This window comes from Microtus oregoni, unplaced genomic scaffold (assembly GCF_018167655.1).
Source record: "Microtus oregoni isolate MIOR12 unplaced genomic scaffold, Mior012 000007F_ref0000211, whole genome shotgun sequence".
Taxonomy (NCBI): Eukaryota; Metazoa; Chordata; class Mammalia; order Rodentia; family Cricetidae; genus Microtus; species Microtus oregoni.
The window spans coordinates 39,289,024-39,316,278 of NW_024543066.1; the positions used below are offsets into that span (position 1 = coordinate 39,289,024).

The 27,255-nt window shown below is 36.7% G+C and overlaps 1 protein-coding gene across 1 annotated transcript in view; it reads right to left on the bottom strand.

Annotated features, from left to right (window-relative positions):
- LOC121450520 (CD2 associated protein) overlaps positions 1–27,255 on the bottom strand; it is an 81,976-nt gene that overhangs the window by 22,394 nt on the left and 32,327 nt on the right. The window contains exons 3-11 of the mRNA XM_041655480.1: positions 26,192–26,345; positions 18,911–19,011; positions 14,138–14,258; positions 10,307–10,491; positions 6,482–6,560; positions 6,013–6,107; positions 4,149–4,253; positions 1,888–1,924; positions 542–604 (exon numbers count right to left, since the gene is read on the bottom strand). Coding sequence (XP_041511414.1) covers positions 542–604; positions 1,888–1,924; positions 4,149–4,253; positions 6,013–6,107; positions 6,482–6,560; positions 10,307–10,491; positions 14,138–14,258; positions 18,911–19,011; positions 26,192–26,345 — 940 coding nt within the window. The remainder of the gene's footprint in view (positions 1–541; positions 605–1,887; positions 1,925–4,148; positions 4,254–6,012; positions 6,108–6,481; positions 6,561–10,306; positions 10,492–14,137; positions 14,259–18,910; positions 19,012–26,191; positions 26,346–27,255) is intronic.

Here is a 27,255-nt window from a genome sequence, read left to right on the forward strand (position 1 = left end):
AGACAGTTTCTCTGTAGTTTTGGAACCTGTCCTGGAACTAGCTCTTGTAGACCAGGCTGGCCTTGAACTCACAGAGATCTGCCTGCAGCCTCCCTCAGCCTGAGTGCTGGGATTAAAGGCACGCACCACCACCGCCCAGCCTTCATTTACTTTTTTAATGAATATAAATTATCTGTATGATGAAAGACTTAATTTTATATCAGTTTTATATAATATGCATTCCTAGAAAGCTCTTAGTACTGAAAGTAAGTATTAACAAGTACATAAAGACCGTGTAAAATAGCCAGGAAATGGTGGCGCACGCCTTGAATCCCAGCACTCGGGAGGCAGAGGCAGGTGGATCTCTGTGAGTTCGTGGCCAGCCTGGTCTACAAGAGCTAGTTCCAGGACAGGAACCAAAAAGCTACGGAGAAACCCTGTCTCGAAAATCCAAAAAAAAAAAAAAAAAAAAAAACCCCGTGTAGATGATCTATCGTGATCATGTTTCTTTAAGACACAATCAAAGAAAGAATTTGCTGGGTAAGGGAGGAATCGGCCTTACCTTTTTCTTCAGACTTTAGAGGGAAAGCTTTCTTCTCTGCAGCTAACAGGTCAGGCTTTGGAGCTGGTGGTAGGGAAGAAAGTGAATAACTTTTAAAAAAATAATACGAGAAAAGAACAAAAAGATAGTCATTTCTGGTACTCAATTAAACATCAGAATTCAAATTAATTTCTTCATCTGTACTTGGATTAACATGAGAAACATTAACATTCCTTGATTTGGCATTTTTATCTTATGAATGCATCTATACTCATAAGATTACACTTTGAGTTGCAAAGCCATATAATAGGGATGGCATGATCGTAACACACCTGAAATTGCAGCACTCAGGAGGTGGAGGCAGATCATAAGTTTGTGGCTAACATGAGCTATCTAGTTAGCTCAGGTTTCCCCTTCAGCTACACTGTGAGATCCTGGTCTCAAGAAACCAAAAGCAAAAACCCAAAGCAAAAGAAATGCACAATACCTCCAAAGTATATTTAGGAATACTTTGTGTAAAGAAGCATTTGTTCAAAAACTATGCATAAAAAAGTAGAGTATGGAGACTCTAAACCCAGCATTGGAGAGGCTATAGCAGGCAGGTCTCTTTGAGTTAAGTCAGCTTGGCCTACATAATGAATTCTACACTAGCCAGATCTACATATTGAGACCCTGCCTCAAAACAAATAAATTAATCAATTAATTATCAAGAAAGACAAAGTAGAGTAGAGGAGGGACTGATGGTTCAGCAGTTAAGTGCACTAGCTGTTCCTCCCGAAGACCCAGGTTCAATACTCCCACATATGTGGCAAGCTCTTTCAACTATCTTTAACTCCAAACATAGGGTGGATCTGGTGCCCCCTCTGGCATCCATAAGCACTGTATGCACATGGTACCCAAACATGCATGCCGGAAAAAAAAAAATACATAAAATTTAAAAGAATAAGTAGAATATATAATTCAGCCAAGTCATTTTAAAATAGGTTTAAACCTGATAATTTGTATTAATTCAATATTCCTATTACTGAATTATTCAAATTATCCCAAAGATCCTTATTTTATTTTTGGAGACAAGTTCTAACTATACAGCCCAGGCTGGCCTTGAACTTAGAATCCTAAAGGTGTACCACCATGCCTAAGTAGGATCCTTATTTTATATAATTTGTTATGAAGAATAATGCATGTGAACATTTAATTTTGCATAGGTCTAAAATGCCTTAATACTAACTTTAATTGGTTTTGCTAATAATAAAATTTAATGGTTTACATTAAATTAAACCTTATTATTTTGTAATTTAAAGATATGAAAAGTAATCAACTAAACAATGCATTCTTTTTTTTTTTTTTTTTTTTTTTTTTTTACAAACCTGGACCCTTTACAGGAGGAGGTGGTTTCTTTGGTTTCTGAAGGGAAAAAAGTTAAAACTGATTAGTTATTTAGAGTAAAAATAAATTAATATAAATTACATTGTTTCTCATCTCATGCTTGCCAAGAATATAAAATATTAAGAACCTAACAACTAGGAAAAGTCTCTGAAAAAATATTATTACAACAAACAGATTCCTGGATCAAAAGCTAGTCAAATACTTTTTTAAAAAAAGAATTAGTTAATCAGGTAAAAACAAAGAATCTTGGTGAGCAAAATTTTTTCATCTTCATCTAATTAGTCTTAGATTTCCAAACAAAAATTTGCCCCTTCTTCCCAGCGCAGGGACAGAGGACAGAAGGTAAGAGCTAGTGCCCACTGGTGCACTAGCGACAGGACTGTATGGAGGAACCAAGCACCTTCTGCTTAGATTTCTGTCTGCTCTACCAGAGGGACTCGTGCCTAATACTGCAAACCTGGTCAAATACACATGGAGTGGGAGGTCATAGGCCCCAGAGGGGAAACTACTACTAACATTTTCTATACGGATATGATATAAAACTGTCCTGTAAATATTTCTATTTGTACTCATACAGTAGTGTTCTCTGCCTTAAAACAGAGTGGCTTCTGCTTTCAGCAAGTCATAGATAATGCAGAGACTCATAACAGGATAAAGTGCCAAGAATAAACTACTTTTCAACACTCTGAGTTGGCCATGTATATCATACCCACAAAGGAGGTCCTGTAAATATTTCTATTTGTACTCATACAGTAGTGTTCTCTGCCTTAAAACAGAGTGGCTTCTGCTTTCAGCAAGTCATAGATAATGCAGAGACTCATAACAGGATAAAGTGCCAAGAATAAACTACTTTTCAACACTCTGAGTTGGCCATGTATATCATACCCACAAAGGAGGCTCAGAAATACCAAAGAAGTATGTGCAGAAAGAAAGAACATAAGAGACAAGAGGTGGGAAGGGCATCTGTGGAGAGCTGGCTTTTGGATATGAGGAGGGTATCATCCATGACCTCTCCCTAGGACTGAGCCCATCAGCCTCGCACCCATCATGCCCCCACTCCCACTGAGGAGCAGCTACAGGCAGTAATGGTTCCTAGGTGTGAGGTGTCATTCTTCTGTGGTGGAGCCACTGGTAATTTGCCCTTCCTCAAGGCTAAAGCAAATAAACCCCCATCCACAGTCAATTCCAATTAAATACAGTTGGTTAAAAACAAAAATGAAAATAAAAGGACTTCTTGGGATGGAAAAGGATTTGCTGAGAAGGAGGATGTGATAAAAGAGAATAATAAGGGGGAGTATGATCAATATTTACATGTAGAAAACAGAAAAGAATAAGTTAATAAAAACTTAAAGTACATATTAAAAATAAAAGAGTAATGATAAACCTAGCTATCATTCTTAAGTCTAAAGAACTCCCATAGACAGTTAAATGCAAAGGCCTCCTTTCCCCTCATTTTCTAAGCTTTTAATTCACTTTTAAGACTTAATTTAATGTCTTAAAAAGTTTCTAACATTTTTAATTGTGTTGCTCCAAATAACAAATAACTAGTAAGTTATACAATAAAAGCAGGAAAAATGCTCATTAAAGAAAGAATAAAACTGGAAGGTGAACCAAAACTGAATGCAATATAGCAAAGGAAAGAACTCAGACAGCCTAAGCTTCTGTAATATAATTGCCAATAATTTACTTGATTAAAGACTACAAAGATTAGCATGCTCTGCATCGGCCTGAAATGAAGATGACAGCCTATTTTGCTGTGTACACCTAACTGTTTTGCCTTCTAATTGGTAAGCTCAAGTAACCTTGCATGTGGAGAAAGTGTCAAGGCATGAAAAGGCAAAAAGATCTAGTACTAATGAATGATTAGTTTTCTCTTGAGAATTCATACAGAAATATTACATGTCTAAGGAGGCAAGCACCCAGCTTCACAATACCATACAATAAACTGACACTTTTCATTAACATTAAATCTCATTCAGAAAATTAAGAATCTATTCAACTTATATAAACCCAACATTTTTGTGACTCAAAAGGTAAAGAAGGCACAGCTGGTTTTCAGTATATAGAGAGCCAATATCAAGAACAAAATACAAGACTGAAATAAAGTGTTTCACAGCAAACCAAATTTTACTTAAATGCACAATTTTATGAAATTTGTTCAGGATTATAAAAACTCTATTTTTGAAAAACCATCTGCAAACGTTAACGTATCATCATCATTAAAAAGCAAATAGACTCTTACTGGAAAGTCTTTATCTAGTTCACTTATCAGAACAGCGAAGTTGTCTGGAAACACTCCTTCTTTGCCATTAAGCTCACCCTTCCACCAGCCTGCTTCTCCAGTGTCCTAAAACACAAACCAAGCAGTTACACTAATGTATCACATTTTCCACATTTTCTTTTCTTTTTTTCCTCTTTTGCAGTGGTTGGGGGGAGGGGGAGCTAACCAGGTAGCAAAGGCTGCCTCAAATTGAATATCCTCCTGCCCCTAGCTCTGCAGACACATGCTAGTAGTTTTTAAATAAGGGGAAGTTCACAAGAAGCTAGGATGACTTCTATTATCTTTAAAGGAAATGGACTGTGGTAGACAGTCTTCCCAGAAAAACTATTCCCTGCATACTACTTTTAGTGGTAGTTAGAAATTGGGCTTCATACCTAGGTGTGGTGGCATACACCCTTAAACCCCAACTCAGGAGGCTGCTGCTTACAAATCTCCGTGAGAATGAGGCCAACCTGGCCTACACGCCAAGTTCTGCGCTTGTCAGAGTGAGACCCTGACAAAAAAATTTAAAATCAAAACAATTTTAAAATGTTCTCATAGGGACAGGGGTGGTAGAGAAGAGACAAATATAATAGGTAAGAAGAAACAGGAAAAATATAAGAATTCCTAAACTTTTACTATCTTAACATTTTATATGCAATACTAAAAATCACTTATGCAGCTTCAGAAATTAGCACTTCTAATGATCACCTGCATAAAGTATTAAATTTTATCAATATAAACTCTATGAATATTAAGAATTATATACGGGGGTGATGTTAAATGTGTGGACTACAGATTTTTATCATGTAGGTAGGTAGTTAAGCGAGATGTTGAACATATTCCTTTCTTTAACCTTTTTGCTATCTTTTTGGATTTATAATTTATACACTTTAAATGTACACAATAAAATGTATTACTAAAAAAGGATCACATACACTAACCCAAATGTTAACAGTTAACTTAAAACAATAAGAACTTCAAAACAAAATACTCCACAAGGCTATAGCAAAAATAAATACTTATTATTCTCTCATAAGTAATTATTACTATACTATTCTGCCCAGACCTAAAACCCAGGAGGTTTCATTTTTGTTTTGGGGGCTGGGGGTTCTTGTTGCCTTAGAATTTATCCTAATTTATACAATCATTTTGTTCTTTAAAATAGGTGTACCAAGGTCGGTGAGATGGCTCAGCAGGGAGGGGTACCTGCCATCAAGTCTGATAACCTTAAGTTCAAACCCTAGGACCCACAGGGCAGAGAGAGAAAACCAACTCCTATAAGCTGTTCTCGGACCATTTCCCACAGCAAGTTGAGTTTCATGAATGACGTCTTACTAATGAACATTTAGGATGTCCAATTCTTAGTTAATAAAAGAATAAAAATAAGCAATGTAATCACTGGTCATTTCTTTCTTTTTTTCCTTTTTAAGATTTGTTTGAATATTTTGCCTACATGTATGTGTGTATGGGGGGGGGGGGGGCTGTGGGTGTGTGTGTGCCTGATGCCTGCAGAAGTCAAAAGCAGGTGTCTGGTCCCCTGAAGTAGATGTACAATGACTCTAAGCAACCATGTGGGCACTGAAAACTGAACCCTGGTTCTCTGCAAGAACAGCAAATGCTCTTAGCTACTAAGCCATCTCTCTAGACCCTATCACTGATTTTTAGTATATAAATTATAAGCAATACAAACAATAAAAACTTTAAAAGAACTTGTATTTATGTTCCCAGAATCCAAAATTAAGATAAATCCCAACCCATCTGAAGCTAATATTCTACAGGCACTAAAAGAATTTTGAAAGATATTTCTATGAATGATGATTCACAAAAAAAAAAAAAACCTTACCTTACTGATCAAATAGATTATCTCCCCTTCTTTAAAAGTAAGTTCATCTTCATTGGTTCCTTCATAAGCAAATAATGTTCTACAATATTCCTTAACTGAAATAAGGAATATAAATAATATGAATATATAATGTGACTTATGCAAGTTGATTAATACAGCAGATACTTATTAAGCCTCTATGGAAAATAATATACTCATTAAGCTATTAAAAGTTAAACTATTAATTTTAAAACTTATACTCAATGGTAAGAAAAGTTTACCTGTCATTCAAATAATACTCAGTGTCTGAGATGTACAAAATACAGTTTTAACTTCGGAGATTCTTAAATGAACACAGCACTCCAGAATGCTCAACCTCATGTGTTTTTATCCAGGAGGATTTACTATTCTGGGAATGACTACAGTGTGACCAGTCCCTCTAGTGAGTATGACGCATATCTATACCAGAGTGGTTTGCTGCAGAGCTTACCTTTACTCTTACCATCGGTGTCTGGTTTTGTCACCTCCACACTCTGGGTTCTGGATCCCAGTGGATGCACAATTGAGGGCTAGAAGAGAAAATAACACTATCAACTAGCTTGAGCTAAAATAAAAATAATGGTTTTAATTAATATTTTTACTTTTCAGGCTCAAGAGACAGCTCAGTGTTTAAGAGCACTAGCTGCTCTTCCAGAGGACCCAGGTTCAATTCCCAGCACCTACATGGTGGTTCATAACCATCTGTAACTCCAGAATCAGGAGATCGTAGCCCCTTTCTAGCCTCTGAAGGTACTAAGCATGTATTTGGTACAGATATTCATGAGAGCAAAACACTCAAACACATAAAACAAAAATAAGTAAGTCTAAAAGAAGATTGTTTAAGATTTTACTTTAGTTTGTAAATTATGCGTCTATATAAGTATCTGTAAGGTGGGAATGTTCACATGAATTCAGCTGCCCAGCGGACAAAAGATGGTGTTGATCTCTGGAGCTGAAGTTACAGGTGGTTTTAAGTCACCTGACATGTATATTGGGAACTGAACTGTGGTCCTCTATATGATCAATATGTATTGTTAACTACTAGCCCATTTCTCCAGCCCAATAATAATAGATGTTAAACCAAGTTTTCCTTTACACTTCCCCAGTCCTCTATAATGGTACTTATAGTTAGGTTTAGTAATCTAACTAAAGATTCAGCAATAAAAAATTAACAATCTAAAAATTTCCTCAAAACATGTACGACTGTTTTAACTGCATTTACATCAGAGCACCAAGTGTATGCAGTGTCCATGGAGGCCAGAAGAGGGCAGTAGATCCCATGGGACTGGAGTTACAGAGGGCTGGGAGTCACTATGCAAGTTTAACTAGGAATCTAACCCAGGTCCTCTGGAAGCCATCTTTCCAGACCCAATAGCCATTAATTTTTTTTTTAATTATTTTATCTATCTATCTATTTATTTTGGTTTTTCGAGACAGGGTTTCTCTGTGTTGCAGCCCTGGCTATTCTGGAACTTGCTTTGTAGACCAGGCTAACCTTGAACTCACAAAGACCCGCCTGCCTCTGCCTCCTGAGGGCTGGCTTATAACCACTAATTTTTAAAACTATCTTAAAATAATAAATACTCAGGTATCCACTATCTATTTAATAACAGAAATTCTAAAATAAATAAAACAACCACTTTATATAGACTGAAACGTAATCCTTACAAATTTCGGTATCAAGTAGGGATTGTCATTCTTCTTTTTTATATTAGGAAGCAGTTAACCCATCAAAGCAGTGATTTTAGTCCTGGAGCCCAGATCTGAATCTACAAAAATGGATACTTAACAACACCAAGCCTTAAAACTGGAGGGGAACTTTTCAATTTATTTTATTTATGCATTATTTGATAATTTCTTACATGTGTATACTGTAGCTTTGGGTTTCATATGAGTATTGCATCTACATCACTCCTACCCCACCCAAACCCTGAAATACGAGGGAAATTTAAAAACTTTACACTTCATTACTATCTGAATGAAAATATTTAGGTACTGTTACAATTCTTACATAGACTACTTAGACATTTCTCCATAGAGTATGGTCCTACACCACCTTCAATGTGTGCTTCCTTGAGTTCTCTACCCAAATAGAGCAGCACATATGACATTAGAATTTAATGGTTGAAAATACGAATACACTGATAACTAACCTACAATACGTTTATTTGTCTTCCAAAAAACTCACTTTAATTTCTCACAGTTTTAACCATACCTTTCAATATGGTATCACCTAAAACATAACAAGTGCTCCCTACTTTATTAAATAATGTTACTTTGAGACTACTCTCACTAATAACTGCGTAGCAGACGTTATGAATTGTGACTGGCAGAATACTAATGCAATGTCATTAATCAAAAAGTTATTCAGTACCATCCCACACTTTTAGAGCTCAAAGGGACCTCAAAAGCAAAAAGCTGTAGAACACCATTTCACAAAACTGAGACTCTAATCCATTAATTCATTATACCCTATAATCTTTTTTTTGGGGGGGGGTGGGGGGTGACAGCATTCCACTATGGAGCCCTGACTGCCCTGGAAATTGAGATGTAGATCAGACAGGCCTCAAATTCACAGAGATTCATCTGCCTCTACCTCAGATGCTAGGGTTTAAAGACATATGCCATCATACTAAAATCTTAATGCCAAGAGTCTCAGAGGTAGGAAAGGGCAAGGCAGGAAGCAGAGATGCTCTTTCCTAAATCCAACTCACAATTAAATAGGAAAATATGCAGGAACCTGGCAGAGAAGAAGACCACCATCTTGGTTTGGTATTACACCAACCAAATGAGATGTGGCTGAACTGGGTAAATAATGAAATATTTAAAATTTTTAAGAGATAAGGAGCTATAAATGAGAACTATAGGTCCTAGAGAGACGGCACAGCTGATAAGAGGACTTACTGCTCTTAAAGAAGACCCAGGTTTGGTTCCCAACACCCACGCAGAAGCTCAGTCAAGCACATGGAACTCCACTTTCAGAGGACCCAGATCCCTCTTCTGATATTCTCAGGCTGAAGTGTGCATATCACATATACACATAAACACATACGTGCACACATATAAACATAAAATAAAGCTATTTTTTAAAATGAGAATTATAGGGATGAAGTTCCTTTCTTCTAAAGTACTTGCTCAGTCAGTATCTCCAAAATACAAACACTGAGAACCAAAACTTCCAAAGAAAGGCTCAAGATTGCAATTATTTCCTCCCAAAACAAAAACTTAAAGGTTTACTTTTTAGCTTTTTATTAGATTTTATAAATTACGGATTGTTCACTTGATTTCATTTGAAAATGCTAGTAACATGCTAATAAAATTATCTATTTGAGGTTAGTAAACTTAGCTACTGTTGAGAATCCAGAGAAAAGTTATGTAGCACTTAAGTAATTTAATATTTTATTTAGAATTCACTTTAAATAGTTCATTTTTAGGTATTTATTAAATTAAAAGAAAAATAACAAATCTTTAGCTTTAAAAAGCAAAACAAAAATATTTCCCTTTTATATTTACACTGTAATAACTAAAGGACACTGAGGTTGCCACTAAGGAAAGTCTGTCTTGGATTTATCAATTAATAAGCACCCTAATAAAATTATTAGCCATTATATAAGAAGTTTCCCATAAGCTTCCCATTCATAAACCCCCATGACCCACAAAATTAATTAACAGACTTTCACTCTTTTATAACTTAAAAAAAAAATCTTTATTGATGAGGAGTGAGCTACCAGGAGGATCTTGAGGTCCAGGCTAGCCTGGGCTACATAAAGAATCTTATCTCAAAAAAGCATACAAACAAAAAGCCAATACCCTCACCCCCAAAATACTAAATTAAACAATGAATAAAATTAATCTAAGTTAAATGCATTATTACTACCTGTGATTGGTTAACTGTGATTACCTGTTATGGTTAACTGTGACTACCTGTGACGGTTAACTGTGATTACCTGTGATGGTTAGTTCTTGTCAACCAGACACAAACTACCATCACCTAAGAGGGAAGCTCAACTGAGGAATTGCTTCCACCAGCCTGGCCTGTGGGTCATGTCTGTGAAACATCTTCTTGATTGCTGACTGATGTGAGAAGGACCAGGCCAACTGAGCAAGCCAGTAAGCTGCTTTTCCTCATGGTTCCTGCCTCTATTCCTGCTTGAGTCCTGCTGATTTCCCTCAATGATTGACTGCTTGGACATGTGAGCCAACCAACACTTTCCTCCTTCCAAGTCAGTTTTAGTCAGTGTGAATTATAGTAATAAGAAACAAACTAGTACAATACCTTTTCTGGTTTTTTCTCTTCTGTTTCACTACTGGATGTTCTTGTCCTAAGTTTCACAGAGCCTTCTTTAAAAATATCTCCAAATCCAACTCCTCGGAAAACTTTCTTTGGCTGTGTAACTGATCCAGGATCACTCCCATTTCCCGGAGACAGTAATGGTGAGGTAGGGCCAGCCAAAGCTATTTCTAAAAGAATAATTTTGTTTATGAAGAATGACACTCAAAATTACAAAAATCTTTACAACACTTTCTACAATATCTGTATCTTATACTTTGTAAAAAAAAAAAACAATCCAGAAAGATAAACAACACAGTGCTCAAATGTACTTTGATTTTTGTTGCTATGTTGAATAAAATAACTACTCTAACTATATTTAATTTTATGACTAAGAAATTCAGAAAACAAAAGATTCTTAGCAAGATACTACTACTTAGATATGGTTTGTCTCCTAATGGTACAAAGAGGTGACACTAGGAGATGACTGATTCATCACCACCTGGGAAGAACTAACACCACGTCATGGTTTGCAGGCAGGAGTGCATTAGATTGTGAAAGAGCATTTTGCTGTGAAGAAGCTTCATGGAGGTATTTCTTTTCCTGAAGGATTCTCTGATGTTAATATAACCATCCTATCCTAAAATCTAGTATGTCTTACACAGAACATCAGGTTCTATCTTTCTTATAACCTGGTAAGAGTTATAAGAGACCTTGATAGTATACTTACCAGTCTGGCAATCTTGTCCATTCAATTTTCAGACCATTTATATTTAATATAATTAATAATATTTAAATCCATTAGCTTGCTACTCGTTTTTTATTTATACATATTTTTTTACTCCTCTCTTGTCTTGGTTTGTTCCACTACTTATTAGCATCTCATCTTAATAGCTCATTAAATACACCTCTGCTCCAGCTCGAATGTATAATCATTGAATATATATATATACATATATATATATAATATATAATTATTTACCATAAGATCTGTTTCCCTTTTTTTCACTAAATTTGTACAACAAAAACTACTTCATGTATACCTCCATGTAGTAACATAAAACAATTTTTAAAATCTGAAATGTGATCCTTTGTTGAAAAATTACCAAAAAAATCATGAATTATACTAGGTATTAATGAAAAGTAATACAACAGAGACACCTGATGAAAACACAACATTCAATAGAAACAATCCAGTTTACCATTAATCTTACAACACCAGTCTAGAAGCTTTTACAGATGGCTCCACATTTCCCTGTGTTTATGTATATACATGTGAAGAAAGGAAGAGAAGGAGGGAGAAAGAGGAAGGGAGATTATCTTGATTATCTTTACTTGGATAGTCCCATATTCCCTAGGAGGGCTCTAACTCAACATCTCTAAAGTAAATTCACCATCTCTCCCAAATTAAACCTAGCTCCTGACAACAAACAGTATCTGCATTAACTCAAAGACTAGCTGGTAATCTCTGACCACTCTTCTTCAGTCACTCTCCATATCCCACCATAACTAAGTCCTAAATGATACAGAACCGATGGAGCTCTCCCATTCTACCCATGTCTCTCCACCACCACAGCATTCTTCTATTCTACCTAAATTAACACAACACTCTCAGCTGGGCCTGCCAGCCAGTCATCTTCAAAGCACTCTCCACATGCAACCAAAAGAATCCAGCTTAAAAAAAAAAATTGATCATGTTATTCCCCTTCATACATTCTCTGTGATTTGGTGGTTTTAGTGTCTTATGCCTGACGTTTCTCCATCCTTAACACTTACCACCTTCAACTATATAATCCAAAATCTCTCTGAAATGACTGTCTTCCAGGTCTTGAAAACCTATGGCCTTTCTTCACTCTTCAAGTTTGCTGAGGCACTGGCCTATTGATTTGAGATCTCAACACATGACTTCTGCAAAAGGTGTTTTCCCCCTTTATGTACATCTATAGTACTCAGAAGTTCCTTGTGACATATTTCTCATGTCAAATTACATTAACTTTGACTCACTTAATAAAGTCTTTTCTTTTTGAAAGTAACAAAAGCTTCAAAGTTGAAGGGCTGCTTGTTATTCACCACTGAATCCCCAGAATCTAAGCACAGTATGCTGGACAACAAACACTCAACATACTAAAAGTAAACAAACTACAGATGCTAAGTGAATAGCAGTTTTTATATGTGGGCTTCCTTTCAGTCTGTAACTATTACATTGCAGACTTAATGACAAGCCTCCACTGAAATGTAAATGAGCTCTCATGTCACTACTCAGCACTCTCAGTCATGACTTGGAAATCAGAGTCCAACAGGCAAACCACAGGGCTGCAATACTAAGAAATGCCTAGTACCTAATTTCCTGTTCATGTCTTCTACACATTAAGAAGTATAAAAGAAATCAACAGCAGCCCAACTATGATTTACTACTCACTGGATAAACCAGGTGTCCTATTTCATCTCCCTTAGTAAGAGTGACATCAATACCCTCCAAAGTTAAGGGTTTCACTTTCTAAACTGCCTGAAAATTCTCTGTATACCAAAAAGTACTATTCTTTCATTCATTGACTATCGACATGTCACACTATTCCACAAAATAGGCATTTGGCAGTGAACAAAATTTATATATTCTAATAAGTTACAGGCTGTTGTGAGCTGTCCAACGTGCATGCTGGGAAACCAACTGCTCTGCAATAGCAGTGTGTACTCTTAACTGCAGAGCCATGTCTCCAACCTCAAGTCTATGAAAGTTGTAATTATTATTTGGATTTATTTTCTCTAAAAGTCTCTTATCATTCAGTTCACAAAAGCTCAGAATCCATTCTCTGCATTAACAGCTTTCATTTCACTTCAAATCATTTGCACATCTGTATATAAAACACTAAAAGTACTACAAAAGTCAAAGAAAATAATAGCTCAAAACAATGCACTGCCCTGCAATTGCATATAATACCTTTTTGATAAAATCATTACTCTCATTGCAAATTAATTACAGAAAGGCAAAGATAGCATATATTCACTGTCACTACTCATATAAAGAAGAAACACACACACACACACACACACACACACACACACACACACCTTGGCATTATACTGACTCTAAAAGAAAAGAAAAAGTAACTGGCATCTTACAGGTTATAGACTAACCCTTAAAATCAGTAACATACATAACCAAAAATAGCTATGTATTACTTATCCTCACTAAATGTACAATCCTACCTACACTTCAAAATTTAAGTAGTATTTTAAAGCAACTTTCCTAAATACCACAACAGTGTTTTAAAAAAAAAAAAGTATTAATTTATAATTAGCTTGTGTTAACATTTCCTCAACTAAATCCTTAAATGATGAGAATATTAAGATGAATTTCTGTCTCTAATTGACAAGAGATCAAATTTATTAAGCTATACATGGTAGGACACACACTTAGAATCACAGTACTTCTGAGACTGAGGCGGGAGGATTGCTACAAGTTCAAATAAAGTGTGGTCTACACAGTGAGTTCCATGTTGACAAAGTTACATATAGAGAACTTATCTCAAAAGACCAAATAACAATAACAGCAATAACAATGAATTAATTAACTGGCATTTGATTGTAGGGAAAACAGAATCTGGAATATGAATATAGAAAACAAAAGACTGCTATTTAAAATTTTCTCAATTATTAAGCTAGGCCATTTGCAAACTCAGCAGTTCAAATAGTACGCTAAACAGAACTCAGGGAAAGGAAAAAGAATAAACTGATCAGGTATTTTTTCCCCCTTCTATTCCTATTATAATCTGTTCTTTAAGCACTCAAAAGAAGAATTCCAAGAGATAAAATCATAGTCAAGTTTTTTTCTCCTACCTGATTCGTCCTGACCTTCATGAGTTTCACCATCCTCTGTGAGCTCTAACTCTTTCACAAAGTTTGAGGGGAAAAGTCCCAACTTATTGTTCAGAGTTCCACTCCACCAGCCTTCCTCCACCTGAAAAAGTTCACAGCCCAAATGTAGTAAAAAATTCTTTTAAGTGAAAACGTCACTCTATGGAAAAACTAAGTAAAAATATATGAGCAAGTAGTTAACGAAGCAAAACAAGTGTGCTTTAAAAGAAAGAAAACAACAGGGAAATAAAATTTAAGTGGATGATGTCTAACCAATATTTCTATGCTAATATTAAATTAGTCATACATGGGATTAATTATATTATTTGTAATGTTTACAACGAAAACTTATAATCAATTCAACCTATGAAACAAACACTTTTTATTAAATGACAAGTAGAATATAATGCATAACTGAGAAAGCACATAGCCCCTGAATGGAATGGTACTCAGACATTACTGAACGTTGCTTTATAAAAATAAGATGAAATTATTTACTTAAAAATTTTCGTTTGGACAAAGTTTAGTAACTCTAAGAATATAACCTTTGTGAACCAGTGAAATGACTAGCAGGTAGGACTGCTTGCCAACCTTGACGACCTGAGTTTGATCCCTGAAGCCCACAGAGTAGAAAACTGACTCCCAAATGTTGCTCTCTGGCCTCTATACATGTGTCATGGCATTAGCACAACACATGCAGGCGCAGGCACAGGCACGCGCACGCACGCACACACTCAGGAGTTAAGAATGCAGAGGATCAAAATTTAGTTCCCAGTATCCATGTCAGACAGCTCACAACATCCAAGCTCTTGGGGATCACAAACCTCAAGCCGCTTCAGGCACCTGCACACATATGTACATACCTACACTCAGACCCACATGCACAGATATAATTAAATATAAATTTAATAACAAATGTAAAAAACATTTCTAAGAGTGTTAAAATGTATAAAATCTTATTTCCCCCCTTTTAATTAAACAATAATTATTAAGCAAACTGAAAAAAATATTTTGATTTTATTATTTTGTTCATTTTATGTGTATGGGTATTTTATGTGTATGGTGGTATATGTACTGCAAGCATGTCATGGCCCCAGAGTCCATAAGAAGGCATCAGAAGCCCTGAAACTGGAGTTACCATAATATGAGCTGCCATGTGAACGCTGGGACGTGAGCTGGGGTCCTCTAGAAGAACAGCCAGTACTCTGAAATGCTGACCCATCTCTCCAACCCTGAAAAAAATCACTTTCAAAATTCATCTAATAAGTACCTTACTCCAAATAAAAATGTTCTCATGAATCAAATTCTTTAACACGGCTGAAGAGATGGCTCAGTAGTGAAGAGCACTGGATGCTCTTCCGGAGAACTCAGGTTCAATTCCCAGCTCCCACATGGCAACTCACAACTGTCTATATCTCCAGTTCCAAGGGATCTGACACCCTCATATAGATATAACATACAAGTCAGCAAAACACCAGTGAATATTTTTTAAAAAATCTTTAACAAGGCCTTTATACTCATTAATAATAAGATTGCTCAATTTATTAAAAAAAAATCAGCTGACTGTTTTCAGACGTATAGTTTCTGTTGTTGGACAACGGATGCTAAAGGGATTTAGAGAATAACAGTAGAGTACACTGCTGTCATCATTTACTTATCAACCTTACATCACAGCTAGAAATATCTCATTTACATAAATCATTTTCAGTGCTATCCACCTTATAACTGAAAGCAAACTGATCTCTACATAAATTTTTCTGACTGTCCTGAAACTCACTAAGTAGACCAGGCTGATCTCAAACTCACAAATATCCACTTGGCTCAGCCTCCTGATTAAAGGCATGTGCTACCATTCCCAGCCTGAAAACAAAATTTTTAATAAATAATTAATGTAATAGGCACTCTTTATATACAAGCCATGATTTTTGGCTGGGAGAAGATTTAAACCTTGCATATGAAAAATCTCTTCCTTGCCTTTGCTGAATAGCTAACCTAGGAGAGTATTAGACTGCAGCAATCCATGCTCTTGAAAAACCAATCTAAGAAAGCAGTAAGCACATAGTTAGAATGTGACTGCTAGGCATGGTGGCACACCTTTAATCCCAGCACTCAGAAGAAAGAGACAGGTCAACCTTTTTTAGTTCTAAGTCAGCCAAAACTACATGGTGAGTTCCTGTCTCAAAACAAAAACAAGTAAACTAATAATAATGAAATGTAAAAATAAGTGCTGTAATCAAAGTGAGGAAAAAAGTGCAATAAAAGCACGGGAGCATAAGCTGGAAAGTATCAGAATCTTCTCCCCTAAAAGCCAATGACCAAGAAACTCAACACTAAGCTTAAATGAGAATCTTCTAGATAAAAAGCATATGGGGAAAAAATAGTCATATCAAAATTCATGATGGTTACATACAATATAGCTGAACTACTAATAGCCAGATACAGTATGCTTGGGATGGCAAAGTAAAGCAGCAAGCATGAAGAGTTCAGAGGTTTTAGCAGACCGAAGGCAAATGAAACTGAGCATGAAGACTCGTGTCTGACCACAGCACTCAGAGAATAGGGCAGGAGAGTTGCTTTGAGTGTAAGGCCAGACCAGGCTAAATTTTAAGTTCAAAGAAGTGGGCTACAGAGTGAGACCCTGCCTCAAAGAAAGAGGAAAAAAAGGGAAAAAAGAAACTATGGTAAAGGATTGAAAATATAGGAGCTATGTGTGGTATGGAATTAAATATGACAAAATGGAACAGCCACAAAGTAAAAAAAAAAAAAATCAGTATTAAACTCCAAATATCAGCAACTTGTTAAAAGTTATTTAAGGAATTCTTGGGAAAAGTGGCAGTGAACACTCATTCAAGCATAGCAATAATGAACTGGGCATGGTAACCATACCTGTAATCCCAGCACTGAGGAGGCTGAGGCAGGAAAACCAACAGTTTAAGGCCAGACTGAGCTTTGAGACCCTTATTTGTCTCTAAGAAACACTAATAAAAACAAACAAATACAAAGCAAACAATCATTTAAAAACAGACTGCAGTTGAGCCTACAGACACATGCCTGTAATTCCAGTGCTCAGGAGGTGAAAAAGAAGACTACAAGTTTGAGGCCAGCCGGAAATACCTGGTCAGACCCTAGCTAAAAACCAAGGGCCCACTATACACAGAGTCCTGGGTTCAACTCCTCCATGGGGGGGAAGGGGCGGGGGGAGTAGGAAGCTGTTCCAGACAGGCACAACAAGATGGCAAACTACACACAATCAAATTCAGGCCACTACATGTCAGGCAAATATGAAGTTAAATGAAGATGGTTTTACTCCTGACAGTTTCTAAATGGTTTGTAAGCAGCTATCATTTCCAAGGCTAGACTGTAAAAGGCACTTCCCCATGTATGTTGAATTGGTTGCACTCTGAGTTGAGAAACTGCTGTGCAAATCAAAATAAGTGCCCTCTACTCAAAACATTTTGGATTTCAGACTATGGAGTGTTTACAATAACTCGACCCAAAATCTGAACCTTTTTGATTATTATGCGGGTAGTCAGGAGGTTTCAGAATCTCCAGACACTCCCATCCTCTAAGAAATCCAAGCCAAATGGAAACGACACTAGAAAGCTGTCCAAGTGGCAGTTCTAATTTTCAAGGCTATAGAACATAGGTGTAAATAGAGGGACTTTCTTACAGAGGCTCTCACCAGACCCTGACTTCTGAACCCGTCCAGCTGGGGTCCCAGACACCATGGAACAGACAAGCCAATCCCTTGTGGTCTATCTGCATACCTGAGCCACACAACCCACAAGCGTAACAGTTGTTTTTGCCACTAATTTTGGGGTAGCTTCTTCTGCATCACGAGTAACAACTATAAGCAATGTGGTTCTCTATGACTCAGTCTCTACCTCTGAGAAATGAAGATAAATAACCCCTTCTGTTATAAAGGAAGAAAATGTCAAACTTATTTAGCACAGTACTTCTAAATAAACGTTAACTGGTGTGGCCGTCAGACAGAGATCAGACGGCCTCTTGTATAGGTATTCTCCAAGTTATTGTAGATACCAGTGATAAATGAGAAATCATGACACAAAATCAATTCCTGCTACATTTTATCAAAGCACTCTCTAAAATAGCATCTTCACTGGCCAGCAAAACTTTAAATATTCCTTTAATGAGAAACGTAGATGTAAGAAATTAAAAATGTTTTCATATCTTAAAGTATTAAAACTGTGAAAAAAAGCATACTTGGCTAGAATTTAAATACAACAATTCAAACAAGACAGACTTTAAAGCAATTTCTGCACTGCACTCCTATATCATTCAAAAGGAAATTTTTGTTATTGTTTTGTGCCAACAGAGAATTAAGATGAGGCTCTCTGGTGTTTGGGACTATTTAAATAGCATTAATTTTACTTTTTAGCATTATTATAATGGTATGTAATGTGCCTGCAGAGGTCAGGGGCAACTCTGCAGAGTCAGTTCTCCTTTCCACCTTTATATGTGTTACAAGGATGGAACTCGGGTAGCCAGGCTTGGGTGAGCTTCTTGCTAATAGAAAATTACATTAATTTTAAGCTTAAAAAAATGTTTATTTTTATTAAGAGAAACACACAAACAGGACATAGCAAGCACAAGTAACAAGGACTATCTTTAAATTTTATTGAAAACGGGCAAAAATTTTTATAAATTTTAATAAACTGACAAAGCCCTCTTCTAGAAGCCACACCACATAACTGCTGTGCTACTGCGAATGTACAAAGTCCTTCTGGTCCTTACCTCTTCGTTAATATCAATGATATCCCCGACTGTCAGTACCAGTTCATCCTCATTTTGTGGAAGGTAGTCAAAAAGAACTTTACACTGACGCTTTTTTGTCTCTAGAAGAAATCATTTTAAAAAATATGTTAAAAAAGATCATTTTTTAACTAGCACCTTTATTCATATACCACAATTATAGTTACAAGTGTGTAAAAAAGAAAAACAATTTAAACAAGCAATCACAAACAGCCTGGGTGATTTTTAAACATGTCTCACACAACACAACATGTTCACCTCCAGATAAAGTGTAAGGATTTCGGTATAGAAAACGGGTACACCTGATCCCTTCAATTACACACAAGCAAAATATCCACAACTTTTAAGACTACAAAAACATTCTGACAATAATATTATTGTAGACAAGTCCCTCCCAGTGGTAATTTTCAGATGACTTCTTAATCAAGGCCTAGGAATATTTAAAATGTGCTACTTTAAGTGACTGTCGAAGGGAAGGCAAGATGGCTGAGCAGAAGTACCCAGCACTCACTTGCTCATTCCAGAGAATAAAGATCAAATATGTGTGTCATCAACATACTCAAAATTTTAATAAGGACAAATGAAAACAGAAATTTTCTCTAATTTTGGGAAAGGCATGCACCATCAGGGACAGGATTTTGTTTGTTTGTTTGTTTGTTTTCTGGGTCCCCCTACCCACCTCTGAGATAGGGTTTCTCTATAGCTTTGGAGCCTGTCCTGGAACTAGCTCTTGTAGATCAGGCTGGTCTTGAACTCACAGAAATCCACCTGCCTCTGCCTCCCAAGTGCTAGGATTAAGGTGTGTGCTACCACTGCCCAGCTCAGGGACAGGATTGTTATATAACCCCCAACAGCCAGAGAAGATCCTCTCTACAATGTATGATAGTCAACCTGTCAAAAGGTCAGCACCAGAAAGACTTAAAACCCACAAGATCATTTAAGGATAATCCTATTGGACTAATTATCAACAGAAACCCTGAAAGCCAGACAAGTGTGGTAGGTATGGTGAGTGACTGGAGGATCAGGAGTTCAAAGTTAGGCTAGGGTACTTAAGATCTGTCTCAAACTAAACAAACAGTAAAAACCAGGAGGGCAACAAATGAAATAGGCTTTATTACAGTAACAGCAGGGATGATTTCAACACCTCACTGTCATGAATGCACAGATCATTCAGTCACAAATCAGAAGAGAGAAGTGGAAGCATATAGATTTTCTCAAGATAGAACTAGAGAAAACTGGAGTAGACCCTTGTCTCAGCACCTCCCCCTCCTTCAATGCATGTTAGCCATTAATGGCTTTGGGCAGTGAATACAAATCCCCTGTTCTCTCCTGTATCGGGCAGATGAATCCATCCTTAGGGTTGACTCTCTTGCTTTTTTTCTTTGAAAATCAGTGATGCTGGGGCCATCAAGACGGCCCAGCAAGTAAAAGTACTTGCCACCAAAGCCTGGCAACCAGAGTCTGATAATCTGGAAATGACACAGTGTAAGGAAGGAAGTAACTCTTCTGGCCTCTACATATGTGCTGTGTCACACATGTAAGTAAACAAATGTAATAAAAATTTGAAAGTGATGTTGATTTGAAAGAGATGACAGTCCATCTCCGAACTTTAAAAAAAAATCAAGTCAGCTTTTTCTTTAAAAATCTACCGGCTAGATCTCCAGGTAGATGCTTATATTTCCCTTTTTAGACATGCCCTTTCTGCAAGTTAGCTAAGGAAGGGGACAGAGCTAAATAAGGAAGACAGAGCTGCGTTTCCCCTACCCTAACCTGCACACTGAGGCAGACCAAACGGCAGCTATGCCATTTTTACTTGCCTGGCAAAGCACTATTTAAATATCTTTCTTATTGGCCATGTAATCTTCAAACATTAGGTAAGCATCATAAATCCCTCTTTTTCACTACCCAGCTACAGTATTTTCTGTAGAAATCCTAATATTTTAGAGCCCATAATACAATATCACATTTCTAACAAGCTTTCAGGTAGCATTTTTCTGCTAATTTGAGAAAACAGACTTTGAAATTAAAAAACAGTCTTTAACTAACTACAAGCAACTGAATTCTTAATTCAAGCTTGATGCATGCACCTTTACCCAGTGAGTCAAAATGCCAACCACAATTTCATATATTCATTTGACCATTTTATTTCATCCAAAATCCCACCCAACTGTCATTGAACTTACCATCTTCCTGCCTCAACCCTTTTCCCCTTAGAGTTGGAAAAACAAACTTGTATCATTATATATGATCATCTCCAAATAAAACTGATTTAAAAACCTAAAGTAAAATTTTATTTTTACCTATGTGTTTACATCTAACAAGAATGAGTTATTAAGGAAGCTGAAATATATTTTAATGTCAGGCATTTGCCTCTCACCACTTTTACATGTTATACTGTCAAATGTTTTACTTAGCATAACTGCCCACATTGTTTGGAGAGATGTACAATGACTACATCTTTAGTCCACACCCATCCCAGACCCCAATAAATCCTAGACCCCAAGAATCCTTTTTTCTATTCTACTTTCAAGTCTGTTTTGCTACATATGGCAGGATTTTTATTTTGGTTTGGTTTCATTTTTGGTTTTTTGAGAGGGTTTTTCTGTAGCTTTGGAGCCTGACTTGGAACTAGCTGGAACTAGCTCTTGTAGATCAGGCTGGCCTCGAACTCACAGAGATCTGCCTGCCTCTGCCTGCTGAGTGCTGGGATTAAAGACGTGTGCCATCACTGCCCAGCTAGGATTTCATTCTTATTTTGGATCAAATAATATACCATTATATGGTTAATGTGTTATTATCTTTATCCCACTTACCCTGGGAAGTATGTAACTTCGCTATTGGGAATGGTGCTGCTTAAATACAAGTGTATTTATTTTTGCACAGCTGTTTCCATTCTTTCAGATACACTGTCTAAGAATATAGCTGGATTTATGGTACTATTATTTACTGTCTGTGACAGGTTACTAGTTGAAATCCAGATTTACCTTGACCTCAGGATCCTCCTGTTTCTGCCTCTCAGTGTTGGGATTATTTTTAGTTATTTGAGAAACTGCCACTCTCAAAACAGCTGGACTAATTCACATAACACTAACAGTGTACACATCCTCCTTTTTTCCATGTTTTCATGGTTTTTGTAACAGACATTATAAATAGGATAAAATGGTAACTTGCTATAGTTTTGAATTACTTTGGTATGATATAGTTTTGCATACTAAGCATTTTTCTTTACTTTTTATGTATGGAAGGGGGTGCTATAGAATGCATGTGACAACATATGGAAGTCATTTCTCCTACTGTGTGAGTCTCAAATATCAGCCTCAGGCTATCAGACTTGGCAGGGTCTCATGTGTCCTACAATACCCTCCAACTTGCTTCCTAGTCAAAAATAACCTTAAACTTCTGATCCACCCCCAACTACTGAATTACAGAATTACTAATTTTTGTATGTTGTCTTGCTTTTTCTCTAGATTTTTCTATGTCATAATATGAAAGCAAGGATAATCTGACTTTCTCCTTTCTTGCTCATATGTCTGGTATTTCTCTCTCTCTCTCTAACCTAATAGCTCTAGCTACACTTCTATCACTATATATACAAAAAAACATGAAAAGCCCTCCATCCCTGACCACGAACGTCTTATCACCCTTGACCTGTTCCTGACCTTACAGGAAATGCTTCCAGTCTTTCACATTCAATACAGACTATGAATATAGCCTGCAGCACAATGTGGTATGAGTCTTCTGTACCTAACTTGTGCAGACCATGAAGGGATGCTGAGTTTTAGCCAATGTTTCCTCTCCATCTATTGGGATGATAATATGATTTTTGTCTCTCATTCTATTTATGCTTATTGATTTGTAGAAGATAAAAACATCTTTGCATCTTTGGAAGGAAACTTGCCGTGCAATCTGTGGCACGCCTGTTAAATTGAATTTGCTAGAATTTTGCATAATTTTGCATTCAAAGACATTGGGGAGTATTTCTTCTTTGTTTTGCTCTGTTGGCTTTTGGGACCAAAATAACGTTGACCTTACAGAATCAAACTGGAAGGGTTCCCTCCCTCTCAATTATATGGAATTGCTTGAGAAAAATTGGTGTTATTTCTTTAAATGTTTGGTTACATTTAACAGTGCAGCCTCTTCTGGTCCCAAGCTTTTTTCTTCGTTGGTAAATTACCTGGATTTCTTTTTTATATTTTCTTGAATTTTAGTAGGTCACATGTGTCCAGAAGTTTTTCTGGACATAGATTTCACCTGTGTTGTGTGTATGTACTCTTTCTCTATTATTTATACCAAAACTGAGAGAAACTATGGTAGTTTGAATGAGAACTACCCCCTAGGCTTGAGTATTTGAAGAATTGGTTTCTAGCACATGGTACTATTTGGGTAGGTTTGGGAGGTGTGGCCTTACTGCAGGAAGCATGTTGGGGGTAAGGGCTCACCCAATTCCAGTTAAATGTCTCTGCTTCACGCCTGCAGTTGAAGATATTAGTTCTCAGCTCATATGTTGTCTCTTTGCATACAAAGGTGCAACTCTGTGCTGTACATCTCTACTACGTGGCTAGTCTCCACAAAGTGCAGTCCAGGACCACTAAAATGGCTAAGACCGTCCAGTTGAAAGTAGGACGGGGATGGACAAATATTACTTGACTATCACATTTTCTGGAACACAAAGAATAAAAAAAGTTTAAAAAAAAAAACTTTAATTGGTCTTAGTATCAAGAAAACTTCATTGAGCCAGCAAGGGCGGCACATACTTTTAATCCCAGGAACTGGTTAAAAAAAGCAGGCAGATCTCTGAGTTCAAGGCCAGCCTGGTCTACGGAACAAGTTCCAGGACAGCCAGAGCTACACAGAGAAACCCTGCCTCAAAAAAACAAACAAACACTTTTTCTTCACAAAATGTTTTCTGATATAACCCTGTGCTATACTGACATGGAAAATAATACACTGTGACAATAGGGGGCCTATATGAAAACTAGTAACGCCCTTACATTTACAGTTCAAAGGGTAAACTTCCTTATTACCAATCATTTAATACCACAGGGAGTTACAGACCAAAATTTCAAAGATACAATAATCGTAATAATCTCAGGTAAGAGTGTTTAAACAATTGTGGTCTGGCAAAAATGACTCATCAGGTAAAGGCACATACCTTCAAGCCCTACAACTTGAACTTGATCTACAGAATCCATCTAATGGAAAGAGAAAAACCAACTCCTACAATTGCTGTCTGACTACATACACACTATGGCTCACACACACAGGATAGATGGATGGATGGATGGATGGATGGATGGATGGATGGAAGAATATGTATTTTTGCCAGGCAGTGGGGGCACACACCTTTAATGCCAGCACTTGGGAGGCAAAAGTGGATCTCTGTGAGTTCAAGGCCAGCCTGGTCTATGAAATAAGTTCTAGAACAGTCAAGTATTACACAGAGAACCCTGTCTCAAAAAAAAAAAAAAAAGATTATGCATAATATGCACTTTTAAAAATACCAATAAACTGAACTGTCCCACATGGAGTTTAATGGGATTTTTAAAATAACAAAACCTTTAGTATTCATTGTCATAAAGACTGTAATTGTTTGTACATGTTTAATGCTTCATATTTGTAACTGGCATTGTTGCCTCTCTTTTCCTAACTGAAGTTTAAAAAAAAAAACTCAAGTAAATTTAAATGAGCTGATGTCATAAAAGAGATCAAGTTTCTAAAATTTAAAGTACATTGGCACAATAATCCTATGGACACAGTAATGGCACATATACCTTGGTGGCAACCAACAGCTTTCTAAGGACTTACAACCCATTCAGTTAGAGGATTACTATGCCTGGTACTGAAAACCTAACTATTCAGTACTAATGAAACCATGGTTTTTGGAAGAGATCTACAACCACGAATTTACTAAACAATCATAATCCCTAACAACAATCTATAAACATCTGTCTTAATACCCACAGGTAAGTGTGATCTTCACCTTTCATCAAGGAATCTTCTTTGCAACAGATGAAGACCACTACAGAAAACCACAACCAAACAAAACACAGAGTTGTGGAGCCCACTCCCAATGGATTCATATATAAACCACTCCAGAACCTAAGGCTCTGGAAACATTGCAGAATAGAAGACAAGAAGATTATAAGAGCCAATTAGAATTAGGGAATTCACTGGGAGACTCTGTCACCTACTAATATCAGAACACATGAAGTCTCATCAATATGACCACCTAAACATTAGCTGTACAAGAATTATACTAACAAACATGCCAAACTAGATCGGAAAAACCCCATGTGGCCTCAAGCCTACACAAATTACTCAGGCAACTGAGTAATTCTGGGAGCAGGAGAGGTAGTCCTCCCCAGCGAAGAACACACTAATAGGTTTTCTAGTATCAAATGGTCAGACCTGAAAATATACATACAAGTAGTATTATGTGAACTCTGCAGGTTCTATTTAGCAATATGTATGTACAAGCAAATACATACATGCATGCAATAACAATTAATGAAAAAAGAGACCATGAATTTGAAGGAATCGGGAGGGGTATATGGAAGGGTTTGGAGCAAGAAAGGGAAGGGAGAAATGTTGCAATTAAATGACAACCTCAAAAATAAAACAAAACATAAGATATGCAGGACTGGGAAGATAATTCAGTGACTAATAGTGCTTGTTGCTCAAGCCTGGCACCCTGGGCTCAATCCCTACAACCCATATAAAACTGGGAGAGAACCAACTCTACAACATGTCCCCTGGCCTCCGCACTCAACATCCACACACATAATGAATAAAAAAAATTTCTTCCAATAAAATATGGTACTCTTTCTTGGTCAATTTTTTCCCCTAACTTATTTATAAACAAAAAACTTTCCAGAGCAGGAGAATCACATATGAAGTCAACAAAAAATACCGGGAAAGACACTATTTCAAACGAAAAAGAAAAAAACTTATCAAGACATTTCAGATTAGCAGATACCTCAACAATTAGTAAGTACTATTAAATACAATCAATGTGTCAATCATTCAGAGACAGTACGAGATAAGCACGGTATCTTCATTTTCAGTTCCTGTATTTGGTTATCAGCTTACTCATGCTGGATTATCAGTGTTACTGACTCAACGTGAGCAAGTACAAAAACTATGTGTGCCAATCATCAGTTCAAGAGAGTAAATTAGTTACTGCAGTTGGCTGTAGAAGACTGAACACATCTCCCTGAATTTATGAGCAGTCATAACTAAGTAGGAAAGGAATTGTTTACATACTCTTCTTAAGGGTTTTGGTTTGTGGATGTGGCTGAATTCCTCCAGCTGGAAGTCCGTAAGTGCTGATTCGCTGTACAAGACTGGCTACATTTCCATGCCTTTCCCGTTTGATGGGCAAATTGTTATCCTTGGGTTCCGTCTCTCGCTTAATTTCCTATAAAAAGGGAAATCGGTAAAAGAGAAAGATACTTAGGTGTGTCTTAACCAATTTACATTCTTAGACATATTTCTGTATCTTTTAATGTAGCCAAGGCTAGCCTAGAATACACAGCAATCCTTCCACCTTAGCTTCCCTACTTTTTGCTTCTCCAATATTAAGATGTCAAGACATAGCTACAATGATTACTAAATAAATCATGACATAACTCATTTTTAAGCTGAAGAATGCAGATCATTTGCCAAGCATGGCATAGTATAAATTTACATCTTATTGAAACTGGAGAAAGGGTAAAGGAGAGTTTCAACCTACCCTCACTAACGTACACAAGAAAATCCTGAAACACATAAACAAGTAACACAATAGTTTTAAGTCCAGAGTGTACAACTTCTTTCTACAAAGCACTATATACTAAATGTTTATGGCTACCAGGCCATACAATTTCTTTCTAATATCAGTTCTGTTTTATGTAATTCAAATGCAGTTACATACCTAAATAACTAAACCCAGACTATGTGAGACTCTATTTCCAAGAATACAGGGGAATGGGGAGGGAGCGTCTTTTAATTTTCACATATTTTACACATAATTTAACATTCTCTTAATTTTCCCTCATCCAATCATAAAAATCTTAGCCAGTAACCTTACAACATAGGTCTTGTACAAGCCAGTGACATGTAGATTCTACCTTACAGGTTTTAACTTTATGGCTCCCTGCTCTAATTCACAGGTATAATAAAATGAATGCCAGGTGGTGGTAGCACACCCCAGCACTCAGGAGGCAGAGGCAGGCGAATCTCTTAAGTTTGAGGTCAGCCTGGTAGAGCAAGTTTCAGGACAGCCATGGTTACATAAAGAAGCTCTATCTTGAAAAACCAAAAGAATCATCTTGGGAAAGAGCATTGAA